The sequence below is a fragment of the Mus pahari genome, chromosome 9 (assembly GCF_900095145.1).
Source record: "Mus pahari chromosome 9, PAHARI_EIJ_v1.1, whole genome shotgun sequence".
In the NCBI taxonomy this organism is placed as follows: domain Eukaryota; kingdom Metazoa; phylum Chordata; class Mammalia; order Rodentia; family Muridae; genus Mus; species Mus pahari.
The window spans coordinates 5,745,165-5,768,986 of record NC_034598.1 but is presented as its reverse complement, the minus strand read 5'-3'; the positions used below and the strand labels follow the sequence as shown (position 1 = coordinate 5,768,986).

The window sequence follows — 23,822 nt, the reverse complement described above, 5'->3', positions numbered from 1 at the left end:
AAGATGGGGGGTCACAGAGATCCTGAACTGAGGGGGCCAAAGCCCCCCACATCCCTGGAAGCTCCTTGGATTCTAAGCACAAACTGTGGCTGTCTTAGGACAAGGGGATGTGAATTTATTTAGAAGTAGTTTTGGGAGAGATTTTTTTTTTTTTTTTTTTTTTTTTTTTTTTTTTTTTGTTATCTGTTTCTGAGATGTTTAGGCAGGAAATTATTTATGTGTCAGTATTTCAAAGGCATTCTATGTGCAAGAGAGAAGAGGGAAGAGGAAAAGCCAATATAAAAACAAATCTAACTCAAGATGGATTTTTTTCCCTGAGATTAAAACCCGTCTAGTGTGCTTCATATCGGCTCCCTCCTTCAGCTTTATGATGTTATTAAGGTGCCCTTTCCAGCACACTATTTTCAAATGATCCAAACCCTGGGGATCCTGCTGATGTTTGCCTGTAATGAAATATATTTCAGCATTTGAAAAAAAAATCCTTATAACACACAGGCGTTTTGTGTATATCACTGAAGCTCAAAAAGGCTTTCTGCCCCATTTCTCTCAGCATTTCATTAGAACCCACACAGAGCGAGAGAGCTAATGCCCAAATCACTGGCTCAGCCATTGTTAATTTTTTAACTGCTCATCAGTGGCCAGAATCAGTACATAGGCATTCATATTGTCATTTTTAAAAGGCTACAGATTTCTTGGGTGTGGCAAAACCAGCACAGGTATTTTTCAATGGTGGCAAAAAGCTGGGTGTGATAGTTCCTGTCTGTAATCCCAGCATTTGGGATGCTGACACTGGAGGATTGCTGTAACTCCGAAAGGCCACCTTGGGCTACCTAGGGCTACAAAGTGAGACCTCACCTTGGAAAAAAGGAGGGGTTATATACACATGCATTGTATAGCAGGACACACTTGTTACCCAAGAAGGGCAAGCGGCACACACTAAACACTGCGCACAGAGTTACGTATTTACACAAGATGCACATGAACGCACATACACCCAATAACTGAATGGCCAAGAACAGCAGAAGAACGGGATTATGGGACATAAAGACAAAGTCTAATGTTTGTTTAAAGTCATCACAGTAGCCGGGCGTGGTGGCGCACACCTTCACTCTCAGCAGGAGGGGACAGAGGCAGGCGGGTTTCTGAGTTGAGGCCACCAGGCATACAGAGTGAGACCCAGTCTTAAAAAAAGAAAAAACAAAAACCAACATGGGAGCTATGGACTCAGCAGGCAAGCCTGGGAGGGAGCAGCAGCAGCAGGGAGCCCGCAGCAGCACAGATTTACTTCTACAGAGTGCAAGGGTGTGTGTGGCCCTGCCTGCAGGGAAGTGTCAAGGGAGCCTGCTTGGGGACAGCTCCTTCCCTCCTCTCTTCTCACAGTTCTGGACTGAGTGATGAAGGCAAAGGTGAAGACCATGCAAGGACTTTTATCATGAAAATTAATACACAGATACAGCTTTCAAGATTTAAGCTACTGCCTTCTACTTGGGGTAACTTCTGGAAAACACATGAGGAAAATCCTATCTGTGGCAGGAGAGCAAGAGAGCCCCTGCCTCCGTCTGACTGTCCTCTGACTGTGGGGGTGGGCGGGCACAGGACAGCTCTACCTAATAACTTTGTCCCATACCTCCTCCCCCTCCCAGCACTCCGCCCTCCCGGCCTCCAGTCTCCAAACAGTGCGGTGGTTAGTGCTGAGGTTACCTGAGTAGTGCTGCACCAGCTGCTGAAGAGTTTCAAACTGGGCCCGCGTTGTGATATAGTATCCACCATTGTCAAGCTTGCGGATTTTATAATGTTTGACGTGGTCCCCTTTCATATCATCCCAATCACGGATGGAAAGTGAGTAGGCACCTGGTAAACGTGCAAGTGTTAGCTGCACCAATCATGGGAGCACTGGTCTGTCCTGCAGGCCTCATTTATATGACTACTCTGATTAATAATTAATACAAACCATATGCGCGCACACACACACACACACACACACACACACACACAGAGAGAGAGAGAGAGAGAGAGAGAGAGAGAGAGAGAGAGAGAGAGAGAGAGAGAGATCTTCACTCAGTAACAGGACAAAGACAACTTTTGCTGTCCTGCCAGTGTTCAGAGATGTTAGCAATACAGTGACTTTGCTCTTGGAACTAAAAATGTGTGGTTTTTCTAAAAGTTTCCTTTCAGTTTCTTGTGTTGTCTAACACCGCATAGACCAAATCCCATTGGGAAAGATGAAGAGCAGACTCCAGGTGAACTTTGCCTCCTGGTTTCATTTCCTGTGGCCTAGCTGAGAGGCAGGGATGGTGAAGGGGTGGGAGACAGGGGTGGCTTGTGTGTGTGTGTGTGTGTGGGGGAGGCAGGGATGGTGGGGGCAGAGGTGGTTGGTGGGAGGCAGGGGTGGGGACAGAGGTGGTTGGTGCGAGGCAGGGGTGCAGGAGGAACAGAGGGTTGGAACAAAAGAAATGGAAGTCTGTCCTCTAGCAGGAAGCTCCAAAGCTCTGCCCACCAGTCTTCACAGGGACAGGTTGCCAGTGTGTGGCAGCATGGTTCTCTGCCCCTTTGCCTGCTGCAATGAGTTATTAAACAGAGGGAAGAGGAAGGAGTCCTCCACTAACAAAACAGAGTGGAACGAAAGGAAAACAAATTTAAGCTGAGTGGTGGTGGGGCGCGCAGATCTTTGATTCTAGCACTTGGGAGGCAGAGGCCGGAGGATCTCTGTGAGTTAGAGGCCAGCTTGGTTTACAGAGTGAGTTCTGAGACAGTTAGGGTCACACAGAGAAACACACAAACACACACACACACACACACACACACCCCAAATAAAAAAGGTAAGAAAAGCCAAGTCCCCGCCCTTTAGTGTCACTAAGCTCTAACAGGACCAAGTCTGAGGTGGGAGGCGCCTCCCTCTGAGCCTGATCATCTCTGGGGGCTGGATGCAGTTTCAGCATCTTCTGGGTAGCTGGAGAGCAGGAGACTCACGCTAGAAGGCGCCATGCCGGGCAAGAGCTATGCCTTCCAATCCCAAAGACCATTCCTCAGATCTGAATGGCACATCAGCTTTGTCCTCCTTTGCTTACCTTTGGTGGTTTCGCTCTCGCGGATAAGAAAGGTACCTCTTGGGTTTCCAAAGGACAGGAGCTGTCTCTCAGCATCTTTGCGGCCAAGTTTTCCAAAGTACCACCTTCAAGGGAGACACAGGCAAGAAAATAAATACACTTGTGACTGAGCAATGTAGCTAGCTTTTCCTCCGCAAATTCCTTCACCTCTAATGTTGCTCCCACTGCCCCAAACTAGTTTTTTCTAGCTTCATACAGTCCCTTTTCAATCTCTACTGATTCTATCCTCTCTACATCTCTTCCATTCTTAAAAAGAAAAAAATTCTTGAATCATGGATTGTGTTCCTTCCCTCCAGGACGACAGGGGCGTGCGTGTGAAATGCCACCTGCATGCACAGAGAGAAATCCACCACCCTGTTTGAAATGCCAACTGCAGGAGAGGGTTCCACAGCTCAGCTACACGACCCTTGATTTCTGAGCATAATTACAACTCCTGGGAAATACCAAGACTCAGCCCCAGTATAAGGATCATCAATCAAGCATGATTTTTTTTTCTTTTTTTCTTTTAAAAGAAGCCCCTCAGGATGGATAAAGAAGGCAGATGGGTAACATGTCTACTCAGTCCCTCCCTACAGGAGTTCTGAGGCCAGGGAGTCAGCTCTGAGACGGCTGTTGTCCTTGGAAGCCTGGTTTGATTTTCTCTCCCTGTCCAGCACGAGTGAGGACTAGAGAGCGTTTACAAAGTACCTGGCCTGTGCCCTGTAGCTTCTCTGGCACAGCTGAGAGAGAGAGAGCTGTGCACGGTTAATGGGCATATCTGTAAAAATGAGTCGGTGGTGTAGACATTTTAACATTCCCTTGCAACAGCACTGACGGCACATTTGTGCCATGGCAGGAAGCTGCTGAGCTGCTGAGCCCTAACAAATGCACGGCAATCCGTTCACATTTCAGCACTGGATTGTGTATGAAAGGCTAAGTATGCCAAGAGCCCAAGGGAGAGTTCTGGAACATTCCACCAGAATCTGTGAGTAGGAGCGGCTTTCAGGACCAAACCATCACAGTATTCATCTATGAAAGCAAATGGTTTTAAAAATGAAGCTTCAATTCGCCACACCTGAATGTAGCTAGGAAGTTCACCGTCAGATCCTTCTGTGAGTCAAAGAGTTTCACTGAAGGAAAGTCACCTTCAGTGACTTGAGAAGAACCCAAATTCTCCACAATCCCAGTGTAGCAATAGCTGGTGTAAAGGATACAACACCAACTATGTGAGAAATGTCTTTTTTGGTTTGTAGCAGGAACTCAATTAAAATGCTGTGTAAAACTGGTGAGGGGAAGGCCTGTAGAATAGTAGGTTACACCTAACCACGCAGTGCTTGTGCAAAATACCGATTAATTGTATGTGTAAAAACCATAGGCTGTATTTTAAAAAACTACCTTACACTCTAAAAAGCCCAAAATATTTTTTTTAAAAAAACGTTATCATTATAAATATGACTTAAATATGCACCCCCAAATGGATTCTCAGTTAAATCAAAGGAATGTTACTTTGTAGTTAAGTTTTAAATTCCGAAAAGACACAGGAGCTATTTACCAATCTGTCCTAAAAATTCAGTACAAATACACACATTTCCTATTTCCTGATAATGAAACACATTAATAACGAGGGGGGTAAAACAGCTCAAAACACAGTGCTGGAGAAGCAGAAACAGATCGAAGTGTAGGAGTACAAAAGGCTTCAAGAAGAATGATGGACGGATGAAGATTAGGCTAGGCTGAAAGCCTTCTCCGTGCTGTGCCTCCACAAACCCACAGCAGGCTGCAGGCTGTGAGCAGCTGACAGTCTCTCCTTTCCCTTTCTGGTGAGGTCTGTCCCTCAGGGTGGGGTGGAGGCCATCCATGTTCCTGAGCTTAGGACATCAACCTCCCTCCCCGTTTCCTAAGAGTTCCTACAAGTTTCTCTAGAAGAATGAACAATGACCAGTCAGTCATCCTTTGAGAGCCCCAGACTCCTACCACTTTCCCAAACTGCCTCCAGTGGGAGGGTGGGGCCAAATAACTGCTGGTCAAGGTCTACCAGCCACAACACCAACCGAGACCTCAGTCCCAGGAAAACATCCCTGGAAGCCCACAGCTGCAGTATTTTCCCAGTTGCTCTTCTGCCTGGGGACAAAAGCATTTCTGATTATCAAGCAGAGGACTCCTGTGTGTGTGTGGGCTTAATCTCTCAGGATGATCTGCCTCCCCCGTGCTCCGGGAGCAGACTGCAGGCGCATGGCGGGCCCTCAGAAACACACGCTGCAGCTGCACTTTCCCCACATTGGGTTTTAATCTGGAGCAAGTTATTGGGTTTTCATCTAGGGCGCTCCCATAAAGCTTCTCCATAAGACAACGGACAGGCTCCGAGGAGACCATGACGTGAATAAGGGCGTACTGCGCGGACCCACAGCACAGCAGCACCTAAGACAACGGACAGGCTCCGAGGAGACCATGAAGTGAATAAGGGCGTACTGCATGGACCCACAGCACAGCAGCACCGTAGCCTCTCAACCTTTAACCACTGGGAAAGTTCTCCTCCCTCCTGTGCTGGGTCACTGGCGTTTTATGTGATAATGAAAAGCAGACATTTAGACAGACGACAACGACAACCACATACTCTTCTGCCTGGATGGAGTCAACTGGAGCCACGTAATTGCTGGGAATGTAACCAGTTTCCCCAGTTGTCAAGGAGCGGGCTTCCCACCAGTCTCCTTCCCTGCAAAGGAAAAGAAGGGACATGAATTGAGTGCATCACCCAGCCGGTGATTCTGCAGGCCGACCCTACACCTTTTCGGTAGCCTTGCGCCCCTTCTGCAAACTTTCAACACAGGCCCTAAGAAAGCCAAACCACCATGAGCTGAAGTCAGAATGCTTTTCTAACGTGCATGGGGCTCAAGGTTCAATGCCCAGCACCACGTAAGCTAAGGGTGGAGATCCCGGTAGGAGGTTGAGGAGTCCAAGGGCATCATCAGGAGATCCTAAAACAGAACCGTTCCCACTTAGGGCTCGGGGAGGAGCATCCTTCCGGGTAGGAGGCAATCTTGAATGAGGGGTGTGTGTGGAGTACACACACCAGCCTCAGTTTACTTTGGAGAAGCAGTAGGAGGCTCAGCGAGGGCTGGATGTATGCTTAGTGGACCTATCAAGCTCGCTCTTAACAAAGTAGGAAGAAGACATGACCTTCTGCAGGTAGTGTAAGAACACCACACAACAGGCCTTCCTCAGAGGATGTTACTCCCCCCCCCCCCAATCAGATGGAGGCCAGGCAGCTGTGTAGCTGGAGGGCAGGAGAGACCTCTGAGCCACTGCAGCAAAATCCTCAGAGAGTGAGTCAGGAAGGGTACTTCCAACTCTCAGTTTACAGTCACTGTATATACCCATACGCTTGGATTCATGAAGGTCGATGGCATGTGAGCTTCTTTCCATTAACAGTGGGTGGGCCAGCGGTCATGTGCGTGGAGTTTAGCTGTGGCCTGCACCAAATGACAGCCTCTCTATCTATGAGGGCCAGGCAAACAGGCCTGCCAGTCACATCTTAGGTACCTCAGCCTCTGACCATTACAGACATATCACCTCCTTTTCTTCTCTTTTTAGTCCATGAAGGCAACAAGAGAAACCTCAGGCCTTTCTTTTTTTTTTTTTTTTAATTGTCTTTTGACTGGGCTCTGTTGATGCTCAGTCAGGGAAGAAAATGTACTGGCTTTGGGCTAGGAAGGTCTTCCCCAGGTCGACTACATTAGGTAGACACCCTGGCCTCCTGTTAAGCCGGAGTCCTCCCTCCCTCAGGTCCCCTACAGATGAAACTTCTGAGCAGGGATACCAAGGACCAGTGACATCTGGTGGGGCTTTAGAAAGTCACAGAAAATGGGAACTCACCCAAGTGGGCGTGGCTATGAGATAAATAACTGTAGAACGAACACACACACAACCAAAGTGCTAATACGTTTTAAAAAAAATATTAAAAAAATTATGTGTAGGCATGTGTGTGTCTCTATGCACTTACGTGCACACGAGTGGAGGTGCCCTTGGATACCAGAGAGCTCCATCCTGCTGGAGCTACAGATGGCTATGAGCTTACTGATGTGGGTGCAGGCACACTCTTAACTCCTGAGCCATCTCTCTAGCTTTGAGGGATTATAAAACCTATTTCTTGGTTAGGGTGGTGGAGCACACATTTAGTCCAAGAATAGAGCCAGGTGGAGATAGAGCCAGGTGGATCTCAATGAGTTCAAAGCCAGCCTGGCGTACAAAGTGGGTTCCAGGACAGTCAGGGCTACCTAGTGAGACAACAAACAATGTCCTAGCATCTTTTCTTTTTAACCTTATTAAACAAACAGATCAACCATGAGAGTGATACTGTAGCTCTCTCTTACCCAGAAAACTGTTCTCACAGTGCGTTCACATTTTTATTTGAAATATTTATACACATCAAAAAATTTACATAGACAAAAGTCCCCAAGGATATTCATGTCTTTTGCCAAGTGAACATCTCTCCCAGCTACGATTTGTGCATGTGACGTGGGTGCTTCGTGACAGCATGCTTGCCAAGTGCACGCAAGGCCAGGAGCCCATCCCTGCCCCCAAGGAGAAAACCAAGTTAACATTTTAGGTCAGCACTGTTCCCATTTCTAGCCCCACAGAAATATATGTAGTTGTAAGTCTAGCATCTAAATGCATATTGGAAGTTATACTAATCACCATGTGTGTTTAAGAAAAAGGCTTTGGAAACATTACCTTCATTTTAATAGTGACAATGTTTACTGCTCTGAAATTCCACTAGATGGAGACATTTCATCATTAAAAAACAAAGATCAACACTGGCTCTTCACTGCAACCTGGCTCCCAACCTGGGAAATGCCCCAAAACAGTGAAGAAAAACGAAGAGCTGGTAGCACAGGCTTATTTTCTAACGCATGCTAACCTTCATCAAGTTAGTTCTAGCTGAATCAAAGTGAAAAAAGCTAGCATCAATTTCAGGTGACGTCAGACGGTTGGGGGAGGGAGCTGATACATCTTGCTGCAAACTTGGACAAGTCCAGTCTTACTCAGGTGACTGAGTAATCATTAATTGACTCATTAATGAGGCAATTTCCACTTTAAGTTAGTATCAGCTGTCTTGTCTTGGTGTGGCCATCTAAATCGTTTACACACATTAGAATCTAACAGTTATTCAGAAGAAAACTCGACTCTGGACTTCCGTTTCCGGGCCAGGCAGGGTCATTTTTTTTCCCCTCACAAGAGTGACACACAAATGACATAGTCACACATTATAAGGCAAATGTCACATCCTGTGGTATTTTTTTCTCACAATATTCTTACTGGTCCTTGAGGAGTGGCAAGACTCAAAATATCTACTACAAGTTGTTAGGCAAATAACAAGCAAAAACGACTTAATTCACTGGCAGCACTCATTCACCTCCACAGCCCTGCATACGGTGTTGGTCTGGAGTGGGATCCCTAACAGGACCCTTGCTCTTGACCTGAGCTACTGTAGTTAATCAGTATTTGTAGATCTGTGTGTGTGTGTGTGTGTGTACACACACGTGTGCATTCACAATGCATGCTGTTCATGTATTCTTGCCAGTGTGTCTGCATGTCTAGAGAGGCCAGAGGATTACATGGGCATCTTCCTCAGTAGTTCTCGTCTTTATTTTTGAGAAAGGGACTCTCGCACTGAACCTGAAGCTAGCTCATTTAGCGAGACTGGGTGAGCAGTGAAATCCTCCTGTCCATCTGCTTTCCCAGGAATGGGTTACAAGTAGTGCTGCCTGCCACACTCAGCTTTCGGCGGACTGGACAAGGTTCCCAGGCCTGACCTGCTAGGGACTGGACAAGGTTCCCAGGCCTGACCTGCTGGGGTCTGGACAAGGTTCCCAGGCCTGACCTGCTGGGGACTGGACAAGGTTCCCAGGNGACAAGGTTCCCAGGCCTGACCTGCTGGGGTCTGGACAAGGTTCCCAGGCCTGACCTGCTGGGGACTGGACAAGGTTCCCAGGCCTGACCTGCTGAGCTGTCTCTCCAGCCTATAAAGCTGCAGTTCTTTAAACTGTTCCTATAGTTCAGCTTTTTTATTAACTCACATCTGGTAAGATACTGTCGTATTGTCCGAACCAAACCCATGATTTAATCCGACACTGGTTGATACTGGCTTCTAAGTTTTTGTAACAGACCCTGTTCCTCCATTCCTGTCCATCCTCACGTCCCTCACAGGGCTGTGGCTCCAGGTGCCGGAAGGCCAGATACTTCTGAGAGCAGATGGAGGCAGGCCGTGGCTTTGCCAAGAGCAGCCAGCCCTGAGCTTCTGGCCAGCCAGGGAGAACTGGATTCTTCCTGCGATTCACAGCTGTACTTCTTACTCAAAGATAGACTCTTGAAACAACTTTTATCACATGTCTGGGTAATACTTTTTTTTTTTTTTTTTTCCAGCTGGGTGGTGGTGGCACACGCCTTTAATCCCAAGCACTGGGGAGGCAGAGACAGGAGGACCTCTGGGTTGGACACAAGCCTGGTCTACAGAGTGAGTTTCAGGACAGCCAGGGCTACACAGAGAAACCCTGTCTTGAACACCAAACCAAACCACCAAACTTAGACCATTTTTTTTCCTGATTATGAGAGAAAATAGCTTTCAGTAGGTCCTGGGTCATGGCCATGACTCCACCTATGTAAAATCCCGACTGCACTTTAAGGGCATGCTGTTTCAAGGTGGGTAAATCACCAGTTACAAAGTGTGAGACTTGGGGATAGAACAGGTGAACTTACAGTGCAGAGTGAGCTCAAGCCTTTCAATGCTGAGAACTCCCAAAAGGTCAGTGAGGGCCCCTCAAACCCTGTGTGCACTGGGAGGAGCCTTCTGAGTACATCTTGATGGGAGGGGTAGTCAGACCCAGAGCACATGGGGGGGGGCAGCTGCCCCAGGGAGGTCAGAGCCCCATTCCTCTCCCGTCAGGGCTGGGGGGGGGGAGGGAGGCAGGGAGGGAGGGAGGGAGGCCTTCGTCTGTCTGCTCTGTCCTTTGCTTTGTATTCCCTTCCCTGTTATTACCCTTCACTCCAGGATATCGTTTTGCTGCACAAGCCTTACTTTTCCTTTCCATAACCGAGAGAAGGGGCACTTAAATACCATGTAGGACAAAGGACTTTACCCTTAAAGGAGAAGTCCCTTAGCAATGTTCTCTTCTAGGAGAACAGGGTCAGAGGACCAGAGAACTCTGGAACCATTAAAAGCTATGCAGTCAAATAAAATGCACAGTGAGATAGGCTGCGTCCTTCCCCTAAACACTGATTGTGTAGACTCTTTCCGTAACAAAGGACAAGGACAAAGACTTGACTTTGCCAGTGACTAACTGGGCCATGGCTGCAACCTCAAAACAGGCCTACATGGGGAGTGTGCACAGGTGCCCAGAATTGTATGTGCCTTTTCCTGTCCCTCTACTTCTTACTTCCTGGGGCCTACAGGGTTTCAAACTTCTAGTCGACCTTGCCAGTTAAGGGATATTGTACACACTGGGGAGCCTCACACAAAACCCAGTCAATAGGCTCTGACAAGCAGTGCTCATCGCAGACTCAAACTAACAATAAGCAATCATAAACGGGAAGAGATCAAAGGCAAACGCCCCTCTCTCCAACTCTGCAGCCACCTTCCTCCATTTCCACTGTCACTTAAGACACTCCAGCTGCCTTTGATGGCAGCATCTGGGCGTCTCCAAGGTCACACCTGACGCCATACTCTGAATTCCCAGCCCCACATCTCACCCTGGGCTTGCCACCTGCCTGGACTGTGCTCTCAGATGTCACGGAACATACTTCACACAGTTGTGGTGAAGAATCAGTAACAGCAATCCTAACTTAGCACATGATCAGTGCATAAGGCACTTTCAATAATGGCAGCTGTTTATTATTTTACAAATTCCTGTGCCTGCAGGAGGTCTCTAGCAGGGAGGAGGGAGGTAATTCTGGTTGCACCGACATGCTTAGTATGTGAGAATACAGTAAATTCTCTTCTTGAAATTTGTGGTAAAATACATGTAACATAAATGTATCAATTTTTCCATTTTTAAATGTGAGGTTACAAAACACTCAGCATATACACTGCTGTACAACCAACACCAGGCATGGTTATATGCACCTTTGCCATGTATTTCAATAAATTAAAAAACCAAAACACAGCCACCCCTCTTTTGGTGTAGACAATTGCTCCTCATTTTCCAAGTCTTTTGCTTTGTGCAGACAGTGCCTGCTGACGATTAGAAGGGTTACTAGTGTGTCTGGAGGGATGGGGTTTGGTTGTTGAAAGCTAGTGTGTTCTCAGTGCAGTGCTGAGAGCCAGGGGCACCCTGGAGAAGGGCAGGCTTCCCATGAAGACACCCTTGAGGTTACAGGGGTTCTCCACTGCTGCACCCCTCCTCTTACCTCAACCCCTAGGTTTCTTTTTTAGAGGGAGCAGAAGGACCAAGCTTCAAGCCATTCAACTGACAGAGAAATTGCAATCAGGCTTCTTAGCAAGAGCAGTGCCCGCCCTGACTCCACCCCAGGTGGTGTGCCTAGCCCCAGGTGGCAGTCTTTCCCCATGAGTGGGGAGCGCTCATCAATGCACTTGAGGTACTGAGGCAGGACAGTACCATCTTCTTGGAAGTGGATTTTCCCTCAGTTCTTTCATCTATGCATGCTACATCTATGCATCCTGAGGGAGGTGATGCTTTGGTATGGACAGAAAGCAGAGGCACAGTTGCTTTTCCTCCGCAGGTGAGACCTGCGGGGCTTGGAAAGGCTGTTAACCTCTACCCTAAGTTTGCCTGCTCCCTGGTGACAGTTGTCCCTGGTGGTCACATTTTCAAGTAGGTGGAAGGTCTCTGCTTTCTTCTTGGAGCACAGACACCCCCATATTTTCACTCAGGAAACCACCTCAACAGGCTTCGCAGTTGTGAAGAGTGGGGGATGTGGCTGCTGGCCTCTGACAGTGGTCACAGCGGAATCACGGAGACCAGCTCAGGGCAGAGAGCACGTGTGCCAGTCATTTGAGAATACGGGTTTTTCTGGGGATGGGGTACTTTATGTTCTTTACTAAAATGCAAACGCATGGACCCTGGGGCTAGAGAGCTGCTCAGTGGTTAGGAGTGCTTGCTCTTAACCTGCATCACAGCCGAGCTGAAACCCAGGTCCTCCAGGGTCAAGGACAGCCCTGCCTCAAAGTGACAGGACGACACTGACTGCTTCCTCTGACCTTGATGGGCTCCCTTGCCACACACACACACACACACACACACACACACACACACACACACACACGCTTGCTCTCTCGCATGCACGCATGCACACTTAGAAGTAGATTCTAAAAAGGACTCCGCTGTCCTCTTTAGCACTTAGTTCCATGCACTACTGCACTCTGTCCCCAGTTCGCTCAGGCTGTAATGCTATGAGCTAGTGAATTCAGAAGGCATTCTTCCCTTATTTTCAGACAGTGTCATGAGAACCTTCCCCCCCAAAACCAAAGAGCACGTGTGCTCCACCCCAAACTTACGAGCTGTTCAATATTTGAAATTTTTCTCCTTTGTGAAAACTCAGGTCATCTTCTGTCCGTGCTTCATAGTCATAAAGTGCCACAAACAGTGTCACTCCTGCCAAAAAAGGGCGGAGACTATTACACAGGGAATTGATACTAAGAAATCACATTTTTGCTAAAGTCTCATCCTTAAAAATCTACACTTAGTCAGCATTAATAAACATATTGAGACATTAAATTAATATCATATGGCTGGCTTTATAATGTGGTCTGTGTAGAGGAGGCTTTATGATAAAAGCCTAGATCAACTCTGGGTGAGAGCTGGGCCAGAGACAGGGCTCTGACCGACATGAATCTGTGGCAGAACCGGCCTACTTTATCCCCCACACATTCCCTGAAGGCTTGAGCTAAGGCCTGAGTAAATGGATTTCTCTTCTATCCCTAGTGCAAGGTAGCAGTGAACGGAACAGACTGGTTCTGTGGCTCGGGGACATCGAGTCCTCTCTGCAGTGCTCACCCCAGGTGGGAGATGCACTGCCCTTGGCACCCGCCCGTAGCTGTGGTCATGGCTGTCAGCTCCAGGTCTTGCTGTTGATGCTTCCTGCCCCCTTGGTTGTTCTTCTGCCTTGCATTTACTTCTCTCACACAGTCTACTCCGTCCTCCTCATGTCCATCTTAGGTCCTCTCACCTGTCGACTCCCATGGACTGTCCCACATCCCACAAATTTCAACAGCAAAAATCTACCCAACATTCCACTCAGCCTAGGGCTTGCCCCATGCGGTAGGCGGAGCATAGTGACTCCTGCCCGGCTCTTATGCTCTTGTTCAGCCCTCCCTCCCTTTGCAACATAAGGACTTGATTTACTTAACACAGTATACAAAGGGGACAGATGTCCCCAGTGTGACATATGTTTTCAGAAGAAGGCGACTTCACTACTGCCACACTACCTTAAGGAGGGTGTCACGCCAGCATGATGACAAACTGGCTAACCCTGGCCAGGGACTTGATCCTGCTCCACCATGCCCGCAGCCTCTAACCAGGCTCTCCCTTCCAGATTCAGACCCACAGAAACACAGGTAATAGATACAGATCATAAATGCTTGTGTTGTTTAAGCTGTCAATTCTGTGGTTGTTACACAGGATGTGATACCAAAAGGGAGCTTTGAATTTCTCTGTAATTTGGCTTCTCGTTTTGATTTCCGCACATTTCAAAGTGCCTATGATGGCTTGTCAACACCTGGCTTCCCCGCACCCAAGCACCACACTGCTGTGGAGATCACCCTTTCCAGGGAGGACCCAGCTTTCCTCTGTCTCAGGTGGATGTCCTGACTGGGGTGCTGGGCTCCTTCAGTCTTCCTTTCTTAAGGTTTCTCTGAGAGTAGAGGAGTCTGGCTTAGAACACACTGTGGGAGCCTCTACGGCCATGCCTACACTGATTCTGTACTTCATTCACAGATGTCTCTTCTTTTATAATATAATAGCAGACCCACGCCATCTTCACGGACAGACAGCCCTTCCTGCACTCTTTCTCCATCACTGGGGGGGGTGTATGCCCTGGGGATGGAGGAAGAAGCAAAGCAGACTGCGCTTGACCTTAGGCATCTGATGGTGAGGCGTGTGTCCTACGGTGAGGCGTCCAGAAAGCCCAGGACACACAATGCAACCACTCCCCTGCCCCAAAGACGGAACACCTGCTCATATCCCAGGCTCTGCCTCTTGAGAATATATCCTTATACATATGTGCTTTTGCCTACGTGCACCACATGTGTGTCAGAGCCTGTGGGGGCCAGAAGAGGACACTGGATCCCTCTGAACTGGAGTTGCCAGTGGTTATTAGCCATTGATGGAGGTTCTGGGAACAGAACCTGGGTCATCTATCAGAGCAGTAAGGGTTCTTAACCCCTAAGCCAGGGCACCTCTCCAGATCCAGGGCACTGTGTTGTACACTTCAAATAATATAAGGAGTCAGATGGCCTTTTCCATTAAGATGATCCAAGGAGCCCATGCGGGTGACCTTAATGAATGAGACATGTTCACTTGGGATTCACATCCAGCCTTCAGAATGAATGAACAGGGCCGATCCTTCTGCTTGCTTAATTAAGAGTCAGCAAACATAAGAATCTCAACAAACACCTCTCAGTGGAGGTGCGTGTGTGTGGAGTATACATTTGGCTTTCCTTTTTCTTCTGTATCTTCTAAGGACTCAGGGCCCTAGACTGTCTGCTTCCTTTACAGGCACCTGAGGTGGGGGTGGGGTGGGGTACAGGCCATGGAGGTTTGGTGAGGGTCTCTACAAGGCTGGATTTGAGGGTAAGCTGGTGTCATTGCAGCACAGAGCACAGGGTTTGTTCTACAAGGTAGACATTAACAGTGAAGTACCAGAAGAGACATGTGTCCAAAGGCCGGTCGGGACCCTCTTCCAACTCCACTGCATAAGCTGTCCACAGAGAGAGCGCCCCCGCCCCAGCAGTGTCAGCTCTCCGGGTAAAAAGCCATGATCGGTTGTCAGAGCAGACACGAGGCATCTGTCCCCAGATGAGCCAAGAGACGCTACATTCTTTTAAACTTTTGTAATAAACAATTTTGGAACAAATAATGCAAAATATCTGGTTACCATGGTTCACACTCTGGGACAGTATTTGGAAGACTGCAAACACATGAGGCAGCTTACAAGGACTGCAGGGAATGTGTGTGAGTATGTATGGCAGATACGTTAGGGAGCGTTAGCTAAGTCAGCAAATAGATGTGTGGGTGAAACCCAGCCCTGTGGTGGGAAACAGAAGGAGCCCTGGGGGAGGAAGGGATGAGAGAGACTATGAAATGGTTCTGGCACACAGAGCTCAGATTGAAACTCACACAGCCGGTGTGATCGTTCATGGCTGTACTCCCAACGCTCACTAAGGCAGGGGGATTATTAACAGTCTGAGGACAGCCTGGGCTACACAATGACAGCCTGTCTCAAAAGTCACACACAAAGCAAAACAACCAACACACAGAATGTAACAACAGAATATAGAGATGAATGAAAACTCGAGAGCTGACCAGGCTACAATACTGACAGCAAAGGGAAACGAGGAACACGCTGACAGCCACCCACACCTGCCAGGCAGGCCAGAGGGTGGGACGAGGGACAGAAACTACCCCATAAGTGAGGAAGGGTGAGCTGGAGAGCTTGGGTACACCCCAGAGCTGCTCCTATTCAGGGTAGGCAGGGCTGGGAGCCCTTGGCTGACTGGCCACAGTGGACACTGCAGTGCAGTTAGCAGCACTAACTGGTGCTGAACTCTCAGAGCAGTAAGAAGAGGTCTCCTGCTCCCGAAAAGCCAGGCATTTGGTTCTTGGATAGTCAACTTGGGCCTTTTGTTTTGAATGGCAGAAGATGGATGAAGTTGACCAAAACTTCTCTGTTAAAATGAGTCAACTGAAGCATACATAGGTAGTTGCCAAGATAACTAGAAGCATAACCAAAGGGTCGGTCAGGTGCTCAGAGGGTAGAGGCATTTGCTCCCCACGCTTGATGATCGGAGTTCGATCTCCGGAACCATGTGAGAGGAGGGCGCCAGCTCCCAGGTGTCCTCTGACTGCCACACACCTGTGGCATGTGCCACACACCTGTGGCATGCCTGCACCCACCCCACCCACCCACAGCAATGACTTTGAAAGAGCACAGCTGTGCCCTCAGCCATCCTGACTGACAGTGGCTCACCTGTCCCTCCTCTCGTGCGCAGGGTCCCAGTGTGGGAGGAGGAGTTCACACCCCCAAAGACGGTGAGTCCCTGGCCCCCAGCTGCGTGGAAGTTGTTGTAGTTCGGGATGGAGGTCACTCCGAAGCTGGGGTAGTGCTGAGGGGTGGGGTCTGTGCCATAGCGGTACCCAGAGCTCTGGTTCAGGCTGCCGTCCCTCTCCTCTGTCAGTTTCGCTGCTTCTTTATCCTTACATTGCACACAGCCCATTATCCAAGCTCCTGATGGAAGAGAGAGGAGGCTGTGAGCATGCAGTGTTGCCCAAAGCTGGCCACCAATTTTTTAGGTTTTTCTTTAGTCACCCCAAGGACTAATATGAGCAATAAAGTGAGTTTTTCAACACTAGAGCAAAACCCTCCGATACAGTGCCCTCTAAGGAGGATGCTGGGCTACCTGGACAGGTGAGGATGCAGCCCCGGTCTACTTACCAGAAATTCCCACTGTGAGTACTTATTACTCACAAAAGGATGGTCCGCATTAAAACTGAGAAGTAGTGACCAAGTGGAAATTAAAGCTGGGCAGAACCAGAGGCTGTTATGACGGCCTCCAGAAGCAGAAGCACTAGATGCGGCTAATTAGCATTTCAATTTTCTATTAAGAGTTTGACATTCTTAAATGCTCATTTAGAAAGAGTGTTGCTATGGTCTAGAGGCAGTGGTGGATGGAAAGGTTGAGCCATGCTGCCCCACCCTCCTCTCACCTGCCTCTCCAGGGCTCCTCATCTGGTAAATCCCCAGAGATCCAGCTCTCCTCTCCGAATACTGCGGGGCCTCCTCAGGGCTGCTCCGTTTACTTTACTGTTCCTGCTTCAGCTCTTACCTTCCTGTCTGGGGATGAGGCCTTGACCACATCTGCCCTTTCTTCTGGACAAGCAAGGGATCTACCATGTCCCAGCCAAGATACCACCTCTTTTGTGAAGCTTTCTCTGACCCCGCTTTCCACAAGATGGGGTAGGACCTTTTCTAAATGCCCACTGGCTTCTATGCTTCCCTTCAGCTTGGGACCCATTGTGCCACACGAAGAGGTGGCCTGTCTACTGTCCCTCTGCCCCATTTCTACACAGATATACTGCCAATGCCCAGCACACAGGAATTACTGAAGAAATAACAACCAGATGAGTAAAAAGTCTGTACCGTGCTGTATTTCTTTTTCTTTCTCTCTGTACCAAACCCAATCTTTCTCCCAGTGACTTTCATCAACAATATGTCCTGCTTCCCTCGACCCATCCCCCCTTTTTTGAAACAGGGTCTCACTATGTAACTCTGGCTGTCCATGTAGACTAGGGTGGCCTGGAAGGTGTGCACCACCATACCCAGCCCCTGTTCTGCATTTTCTAATGTTACTTGTATGTAGTTGAGAAGTGAGAACTCAGATATACAGGGAAGGTAATGAATGTTATCACTGTAAGTGCACAGTGGGCAGACAGAACTTGCAGGAAGTGTCCCTGCCAAGACTCTGAAAAGTAGCTTTGGGACCAAAGCGTCAAATAAGAACCACGTGACATGTCTAATAGCGTACACTCTCTGGGGAAGGCAGGGCTGGCACAGACCAGGAAGAGACTGAAGACCATGAAGGGTAACTCATATCCACGTAGGAGCTGCCACAGGGTGGGGAGACACTGGTGACACTCCAGAGCTCCCACGACACACACTTCAGCAGATGCTTGGTGAGCTGACCCCAAGTTCTTGGGAATGGGAATGTGTATCAGGCAGGCGCCTACTACTTGAGCTGAGGTCACCAAATCTGGAACCCATTTCCTCATAAATCATTCAAGATGAATTTACAGCATGCTGTGTCCAAGACGTTCTCTCACTTATGGCCAAGGAAGGATTTTAATGAGTTTCTAACAGGAAACAATCGCCAAGGCGTAATCTACTGAGGTATTTCACCACCACTGCTGCTCCGTCAGATGGGTATGTACCTTGCTCCCTTTGTCTTAACTCTTCCCTGCTACAACACTGCTTTGAGCTTTGGCAAGGGCCAGACAGAATGTACTCGCTCCTAGTGCTTTTCTTCTTGGGGATTTCGTTGATTTGTTTAAGCAGAGGAAGTGAGCCTAGAACTAAAGGGTCACACTCACTCCTGCCACCCCTGTCCACCAGGAGACATAGTGGGCAATGTTTGGAGATGTTTTCAGTTACCAAAACTCAGGGAAAGGGTTTTGTACATCCAGTGGGGTTAGGACAGGGATCTGTCAAACTTCCTGCGAGGCACAGAACAGCATCACAGGTACCACCTGGGAGAAACCCTGATTTTCTCTGAAACCTAAAACCAACGAGAACTTTCACTGCAAACTGTCTTCTTAAGATGGTTTCTTAGAACTCCTGCAGAAAACAGGACATGGTGCCTCGCGAAACAGAGAAAAGAGTTCCACAGTGTTAACACATGATTCACAGTGCAGGTAGTTTCAGGGAAAGGCATAATCCCCTAGAAGTCAGGGATTGGCTGCTAGTCCTCTGCTTGACTGCTGTATGCGTCTTACAAGCCTGGTGCAGAGCTGAGCATTCTACAGACATCAAGTGACTAAACCAAAACGATCAAAAAACAATTTTGGAGAAGGTAATCTTTGTAGAGGGAATACAGTGCATGCCCTTGACGTTCTGAGTTAACTATATGCTTCCACATGGATCTTGCTCGCTCTGTTCTCTGACTGACTTATATGAAGAAGAATCAGGAGTAACAATAGAAATGGGAGCAAGACAAAACAGAGATAAGGCGGACACTAAGAGTCCATCACGCCGGCGTGGTGGCGCACGCCTTTAATCCCAGCACTCGGGAGGCAGAGGCAGGCGGATTTCTGAGTTCAAGGCCAGTCTGGCCTTGAACTCACTACAGAGTGAATTCCAGGACAGCCAGGGCTACACAGAGAAATCCTGTCTTGAAAAACAAAAACAAAAACAAAACAAAACAAAAAAGAGTCCATCATGACGATCTGTGTGAGAGCCTGTGGTCTTCTCCCTCCCATGTGGCCCAGGCAGCCTAACTATTCCTAGATAGACAGTGGGGAGACACTATACAGACGGCACTCTGTGCCATCAGGCTCTTCACTGTGAGGCATTTGGACTAAGATAAGAATACCTCTGTTATTCGGTGGTTTCTGTTTCCACCAACATGGAGTGAGTGTACTAACTATTCTAGCTGCTTTTGATCTGTAGGTCACTGCAAAGCCCTGTCAGTGCTACTGACAACACTGGGGTCCTGGAGTCCTGACTCGTGAGACACCACATCCATGTACCTTGTCCATGTGACTGTGTCTAGAAGAGCTGGCAGCGGAGCTTTGTCACTAACCTCATCTTGCGTGACCAGCCCAGATATCCAGATTACAGCCAGTTTCTCCATCCCTTTGAAAGCTGAGGGACCCTGTTTCCTTAAATGGACGTAGTCCTGCAAATCTATTCAGTTGCACAACAGGGGAAGAGTTGCCAGACACACTGAAGCACAGCCACACCCTCCTCCCATGAGCACAGCAGATAGGGTCGCTTTATACTGCTGTCATGGTGTGGCCTCAAACCCTCCACACAGTTCTTCTGTGACAGAGGAGGCCCTGCAGTATGGGGGGTGGGTCTCAGCTATCACAGGTCAGGTACGTTCTGACCAGAGGTGGGCCCAGGTGGGTACCCACTCTCAACTTCTGAGGCTGGGCACGCAAACAATGAGAAAGCATCCGTTTTCTCAGCAGCCAACCCAAGAGCATTGCCCACCATCAAGTTCTTCAGTGGCTGAGTAACAAGGCCTGGATGGGACACCGGCCAGCCATGCTGGCAAATGCCTTTCTCTGCGACATACAGGGAAAAGAGCCAATGGGAAGCCGCCATCTCAGCGGAGTAGGCTGTTACCCTGGAGCCAACTTGAGAAGGATTGGAGAAGTGACAGATCTAGACTTAGCTCCTCATCCCTACCCCCTCCCACGCCCCATTCTCACCCTGGGAGCCTAGTGGGTAGCACTGGCCTGGGAAAGGGCAGTGAGATCTGACCACAGAACTCTGACAGGACTTATCTCACGGTTCCTTCCACTCTAGCAGCGCCCTTTCTTGGGCAAATCTGACAATGGAGGGTAAGAAAAGGATGGGGGCCAGACCAACGACACATAAGCAATGAGGAGTTCAGAGCAGAGTTGTAGGTCACCTGCAGCTCCTCCCACTGTGTCAGGGCAAAGGCAAAAGTGAACAGCTTCCTGAATGAACAGCAGTGGGATGAGGACGGGCAGGAGGAGGCGGAGCACAGCCAGAGTGAGGTGACTTTCGGAGAGAGGCTCCTGACACACAGCTTTGGATGCTGAGAAAAATCAACAACACCCACGGGATGGGTAACTTTATTAGAACTTTAGGAACTTTACTAGATTCTCAGCAGACAGTGAATCCCCCGAGGAGTCAGGGCAGCTGATTGTGAGTTTCCCCCACATAACTGCTAGAGCCTCATTTAGGCAGCTGAGCACTATGCCTGGAGCAGTGGTCGCTGGGTTACAGAACCTGCCAGCCAAGTCTCCTGACTCACCGACACCTTTCGATCCTATGCAATGGGGTGTTCCTTCTTCCTAGGACACGGAGCCAGATGACCCTGGAAGCTTACGGGTACAGTCAGAGAGGTCCTAGGAACTAGGTGGATGGAGAAAAAGCAGGGTGCCTTGGTGCCTCTTGGTTGCATAAGCACTCGTGGAGTTCCTAAGCCAAAGGAAAGATCCAGCCGGGTATGCATTGTGCAACTGTAAGACCTTGGGGGCTGAGCCGCAGACAGCCTTGGTGCTGGGTCCACCCCTTGTCAGCACAGCGCAGCGCAGCTCTGCCCACTTGGAAAAGTATACTTACTGCCAGCTGGATGGAAGAAGTGAGCCATCCGTCCCTTGCCCTGCTGAGGCTGTGCTGTGGTGCGCAGAACTGTAAGCTACCTTCCAACTTCCTGTACAATCTCCAGGATGTGTGAATGAGACAGCCGCTCCTGTGTTAGGCTGTGTGACCTGGCATAGCTAACCTTAGGAAAGATAGTGTCCCCATGAGCTGACCTCATCAAGTAAGCCCTGGAGGTGGTGGCTCTTGCACATGCAGAGCTGAAGTGTGAAGTGTGAGAAGCGTTCAAAGTGAGGATCCTCTCTCCTGCAGTTCTTATCACGTGGCCAGATGTGGGCTCTCCACTGCTGAGGAGCGCGTACAGCTGGCAGAGCAGGGAGCTGGTATGTCAGTTCCAGAACCCCAGCAAACCAAAGCCACTGAGATTGATCAAGAGTCTGTGAGTCAGGAAACCGGTTCCTCCCTAGCAAGGCCCCACTGACAGCTCAGCTGACACCTTTTGATCAGCCTCGCTGATCAGAGACTGCAGTCATGCTATGTGCCGGCTTATGGCCCACAGAATGGTGAGCTAATACACGGATGCTGTCCGAAGCCTGTAGAAGATGAATGCCTAGTTACAGGATGGGGCACTATAGAGATGGTGGCTCCACATCCTGGCAGTCACAGCCAACATCCGAAGTGCTCATGTATGCCAGGCACTGCACTGTACTGCAATGGAAAATGTAATCTCACCACATGCTAAGTCCTCAAACATGGGCCCTGTTATGTTCCTGAACTTCATAAGGAGGGAACAGAGAGGTTGGGGAATGTGTCCACAGCTCAGCTCCGGGTGGGGACGAGAGGTGACAACAGGTAACTAGAGTCCATGTCCACAACTCAGGACATCTGCGACAAAGCTGCTTTCTGTATCATGGAGCCCTGGTAACTCCACACAAAAGTATACAAAAGAGGCATGGAGGGAAAGTCATGGGTAAGGACCCCTCCTGACACCACCTCCAGGGACAGAGAGCGCAGTCCCTCTGTTAGCCTTGGTGCCTCTGTCTCCATCTACATTCCACCCTGTAAATAGTGGATTCTATGGAGGTGCTAGAAACAGTGTATAGTGAGTCACCTCTTCCTTGGTATGGTTTGGCATCTTAATGACTGTTTGAGCCAACAAAACTAAAGCAGCCCTCAATTTCCCTGTCTTTCCTATCTGTGGCAAGGGTATTTATACATACCACGAGGGAGGCAGTATCGGTTTCCTTAGTATAAAAATGCGCTCTCCTATTGCATTTAAGACATGATTCACTTTACAGGCAAATTACCTCATGAAGTGAAATGTTCATATAATCTGCCCCACCTCCAACCAAACACAAAAGACGTATGTACTTGTGGTAGAATACTGTGAAGGAAAGCCCCTACCAAACACGCCTTCTGACACTCTACAATCTCTCAGGTGAGAAGGCCACGCGACAGGGGAGCGTGCACGACGCAGACACTGACCACATGCAGTGGCCAGAAGACTGGACCTGCTACGCATCAAATCAAAGCTTTACTTCACAAACAGCAAGTGTCTGGCCATTGGATCATCCATGTGTGGTCCCTGCAAAGGCTCTGAGGGGATGAGGACGGATCCTGTCCCACCCTGACAGCAATGGATGAAACCAATCATTCACAGACCACCATGGCGGCGCAGTAGGAAAGAGGCACATTCCCCGCACCTGGATCAGCACTGGTGTTGCGTTTGCAGACAACCCCCAGGCTGAGAAACTGCAGTCTTTTCCTCCTTCCCACCCCATCCCCCTTGCTGCGCCTAGAGCTCCGAAGGCTTAAGGGAAGGGAGACAGAAGCGTGAGCCCCCGAGGGTGAGCATTCACACTGCTGTCACCCAGCCAGGCACTGGATGGGCTCCCAAACCTAAATGGTCAAATGAAGTTTTAACAGGGATCATGGAAGGGCTCCAGGGAGAGGACAGATAATTCTTGCACCCAGTTTGAGAGAGAGAACGTGCTGATACAAATGAGAGTGATAACCCTGTCTGTACGAAGGGATTCTGGAGAGACAGGGCACCCTACCTTCCCCAACTCTTCCAGACCACAGAAGAGTGTGGCACAGTTGGCTTTTAAGGGTTTTTATAAAGGAGCCATTACTGCCATTTAATTCCAGAGTTCCAGAACACATTCTTCATCCTCAGAGAAACCCCGGTGCTCTAAGCAGCTACTTGCCAATGATCCCTATCGTCCCTGACACCTATCTAGCCTACCTTAGGTCTCTATGGGTTTGCCTATTCCAGATATTTGGTATGGATTTAATCACATGATACACAACCTTGGTTTGTTCTATTTTTCATTTGGACATAATACATTTAAGATTCATCTGCAGTGTAGTAACTTAGCATTGTATTAAAGTTATCATTCCATTAATCACTAAATATCTGTCACTATGACTATATCATAAAGTTATCATTCCATTAATCACTAAATATCCATCACTGTATGACTATATCATAAGGTGCTCATCCGAAACACTTGCCCCTCTGGAAAGGAGAGGCATTAATTACCATTTCTCAGACCACAGGGCAGAATGGACCTGCAGGTGGGAACACATTCCACAGTACTGACTGTTGCCCATCTTCAGACAAGGGAAGTCCTTGTCACCTCATTCCCTAAAGACCAGTCAGTTTAAAGGGTACACTGTTCCATCAATCATATTGTGCCTAGTTGCTGACACTCT

The 23,822-nt window shown here is 48.7% G+C and overlaps 1 protein-coding gene across 3 annotated transcripts in view; it reads right to left on the bottom strand.

Moving 5' to 3' along the window:
• Window positions 1-23,822, bottom strand: part of Fyn (FYN proto-oncogene, Src family tyrosine kinase) — a 195,916-nt gene that overhangs the window by 37,947 nt on the left and 134,147 nt on the right. For all 3 annotated transcript variants that reach the window (XM_021204789.2, XM_029542456.1, XM_029542455.1), the window contains 5 exons: window positions 16,287-16,544; window positions 12,598-12,694; window positions 5,701-5,799; window positions 3,069-3,172; window positions 1,702-1,851 (listed from right to left, as the gene is read on the bottom strand). In XM_021204789.2, coding sequence (XP_021060448.1) covers window positions 1,702-1,851; window positions 3,069-3,172; window positions 5,701-5,799; window positions 12,598-12,694; window positions 16,287-16,533 — 697 coding nt within the window. In that variant the 5' untranslated portion in view covers window positions 16,534-16,544. The remainder of the gene's footprint in view (window positions 1-1,701; window positions 1,852-3,068; window positions 3,173-5,700; window positions 5,800-12,597; window positions 12,695-16,286; window positions 16,545-23,822) is intronic.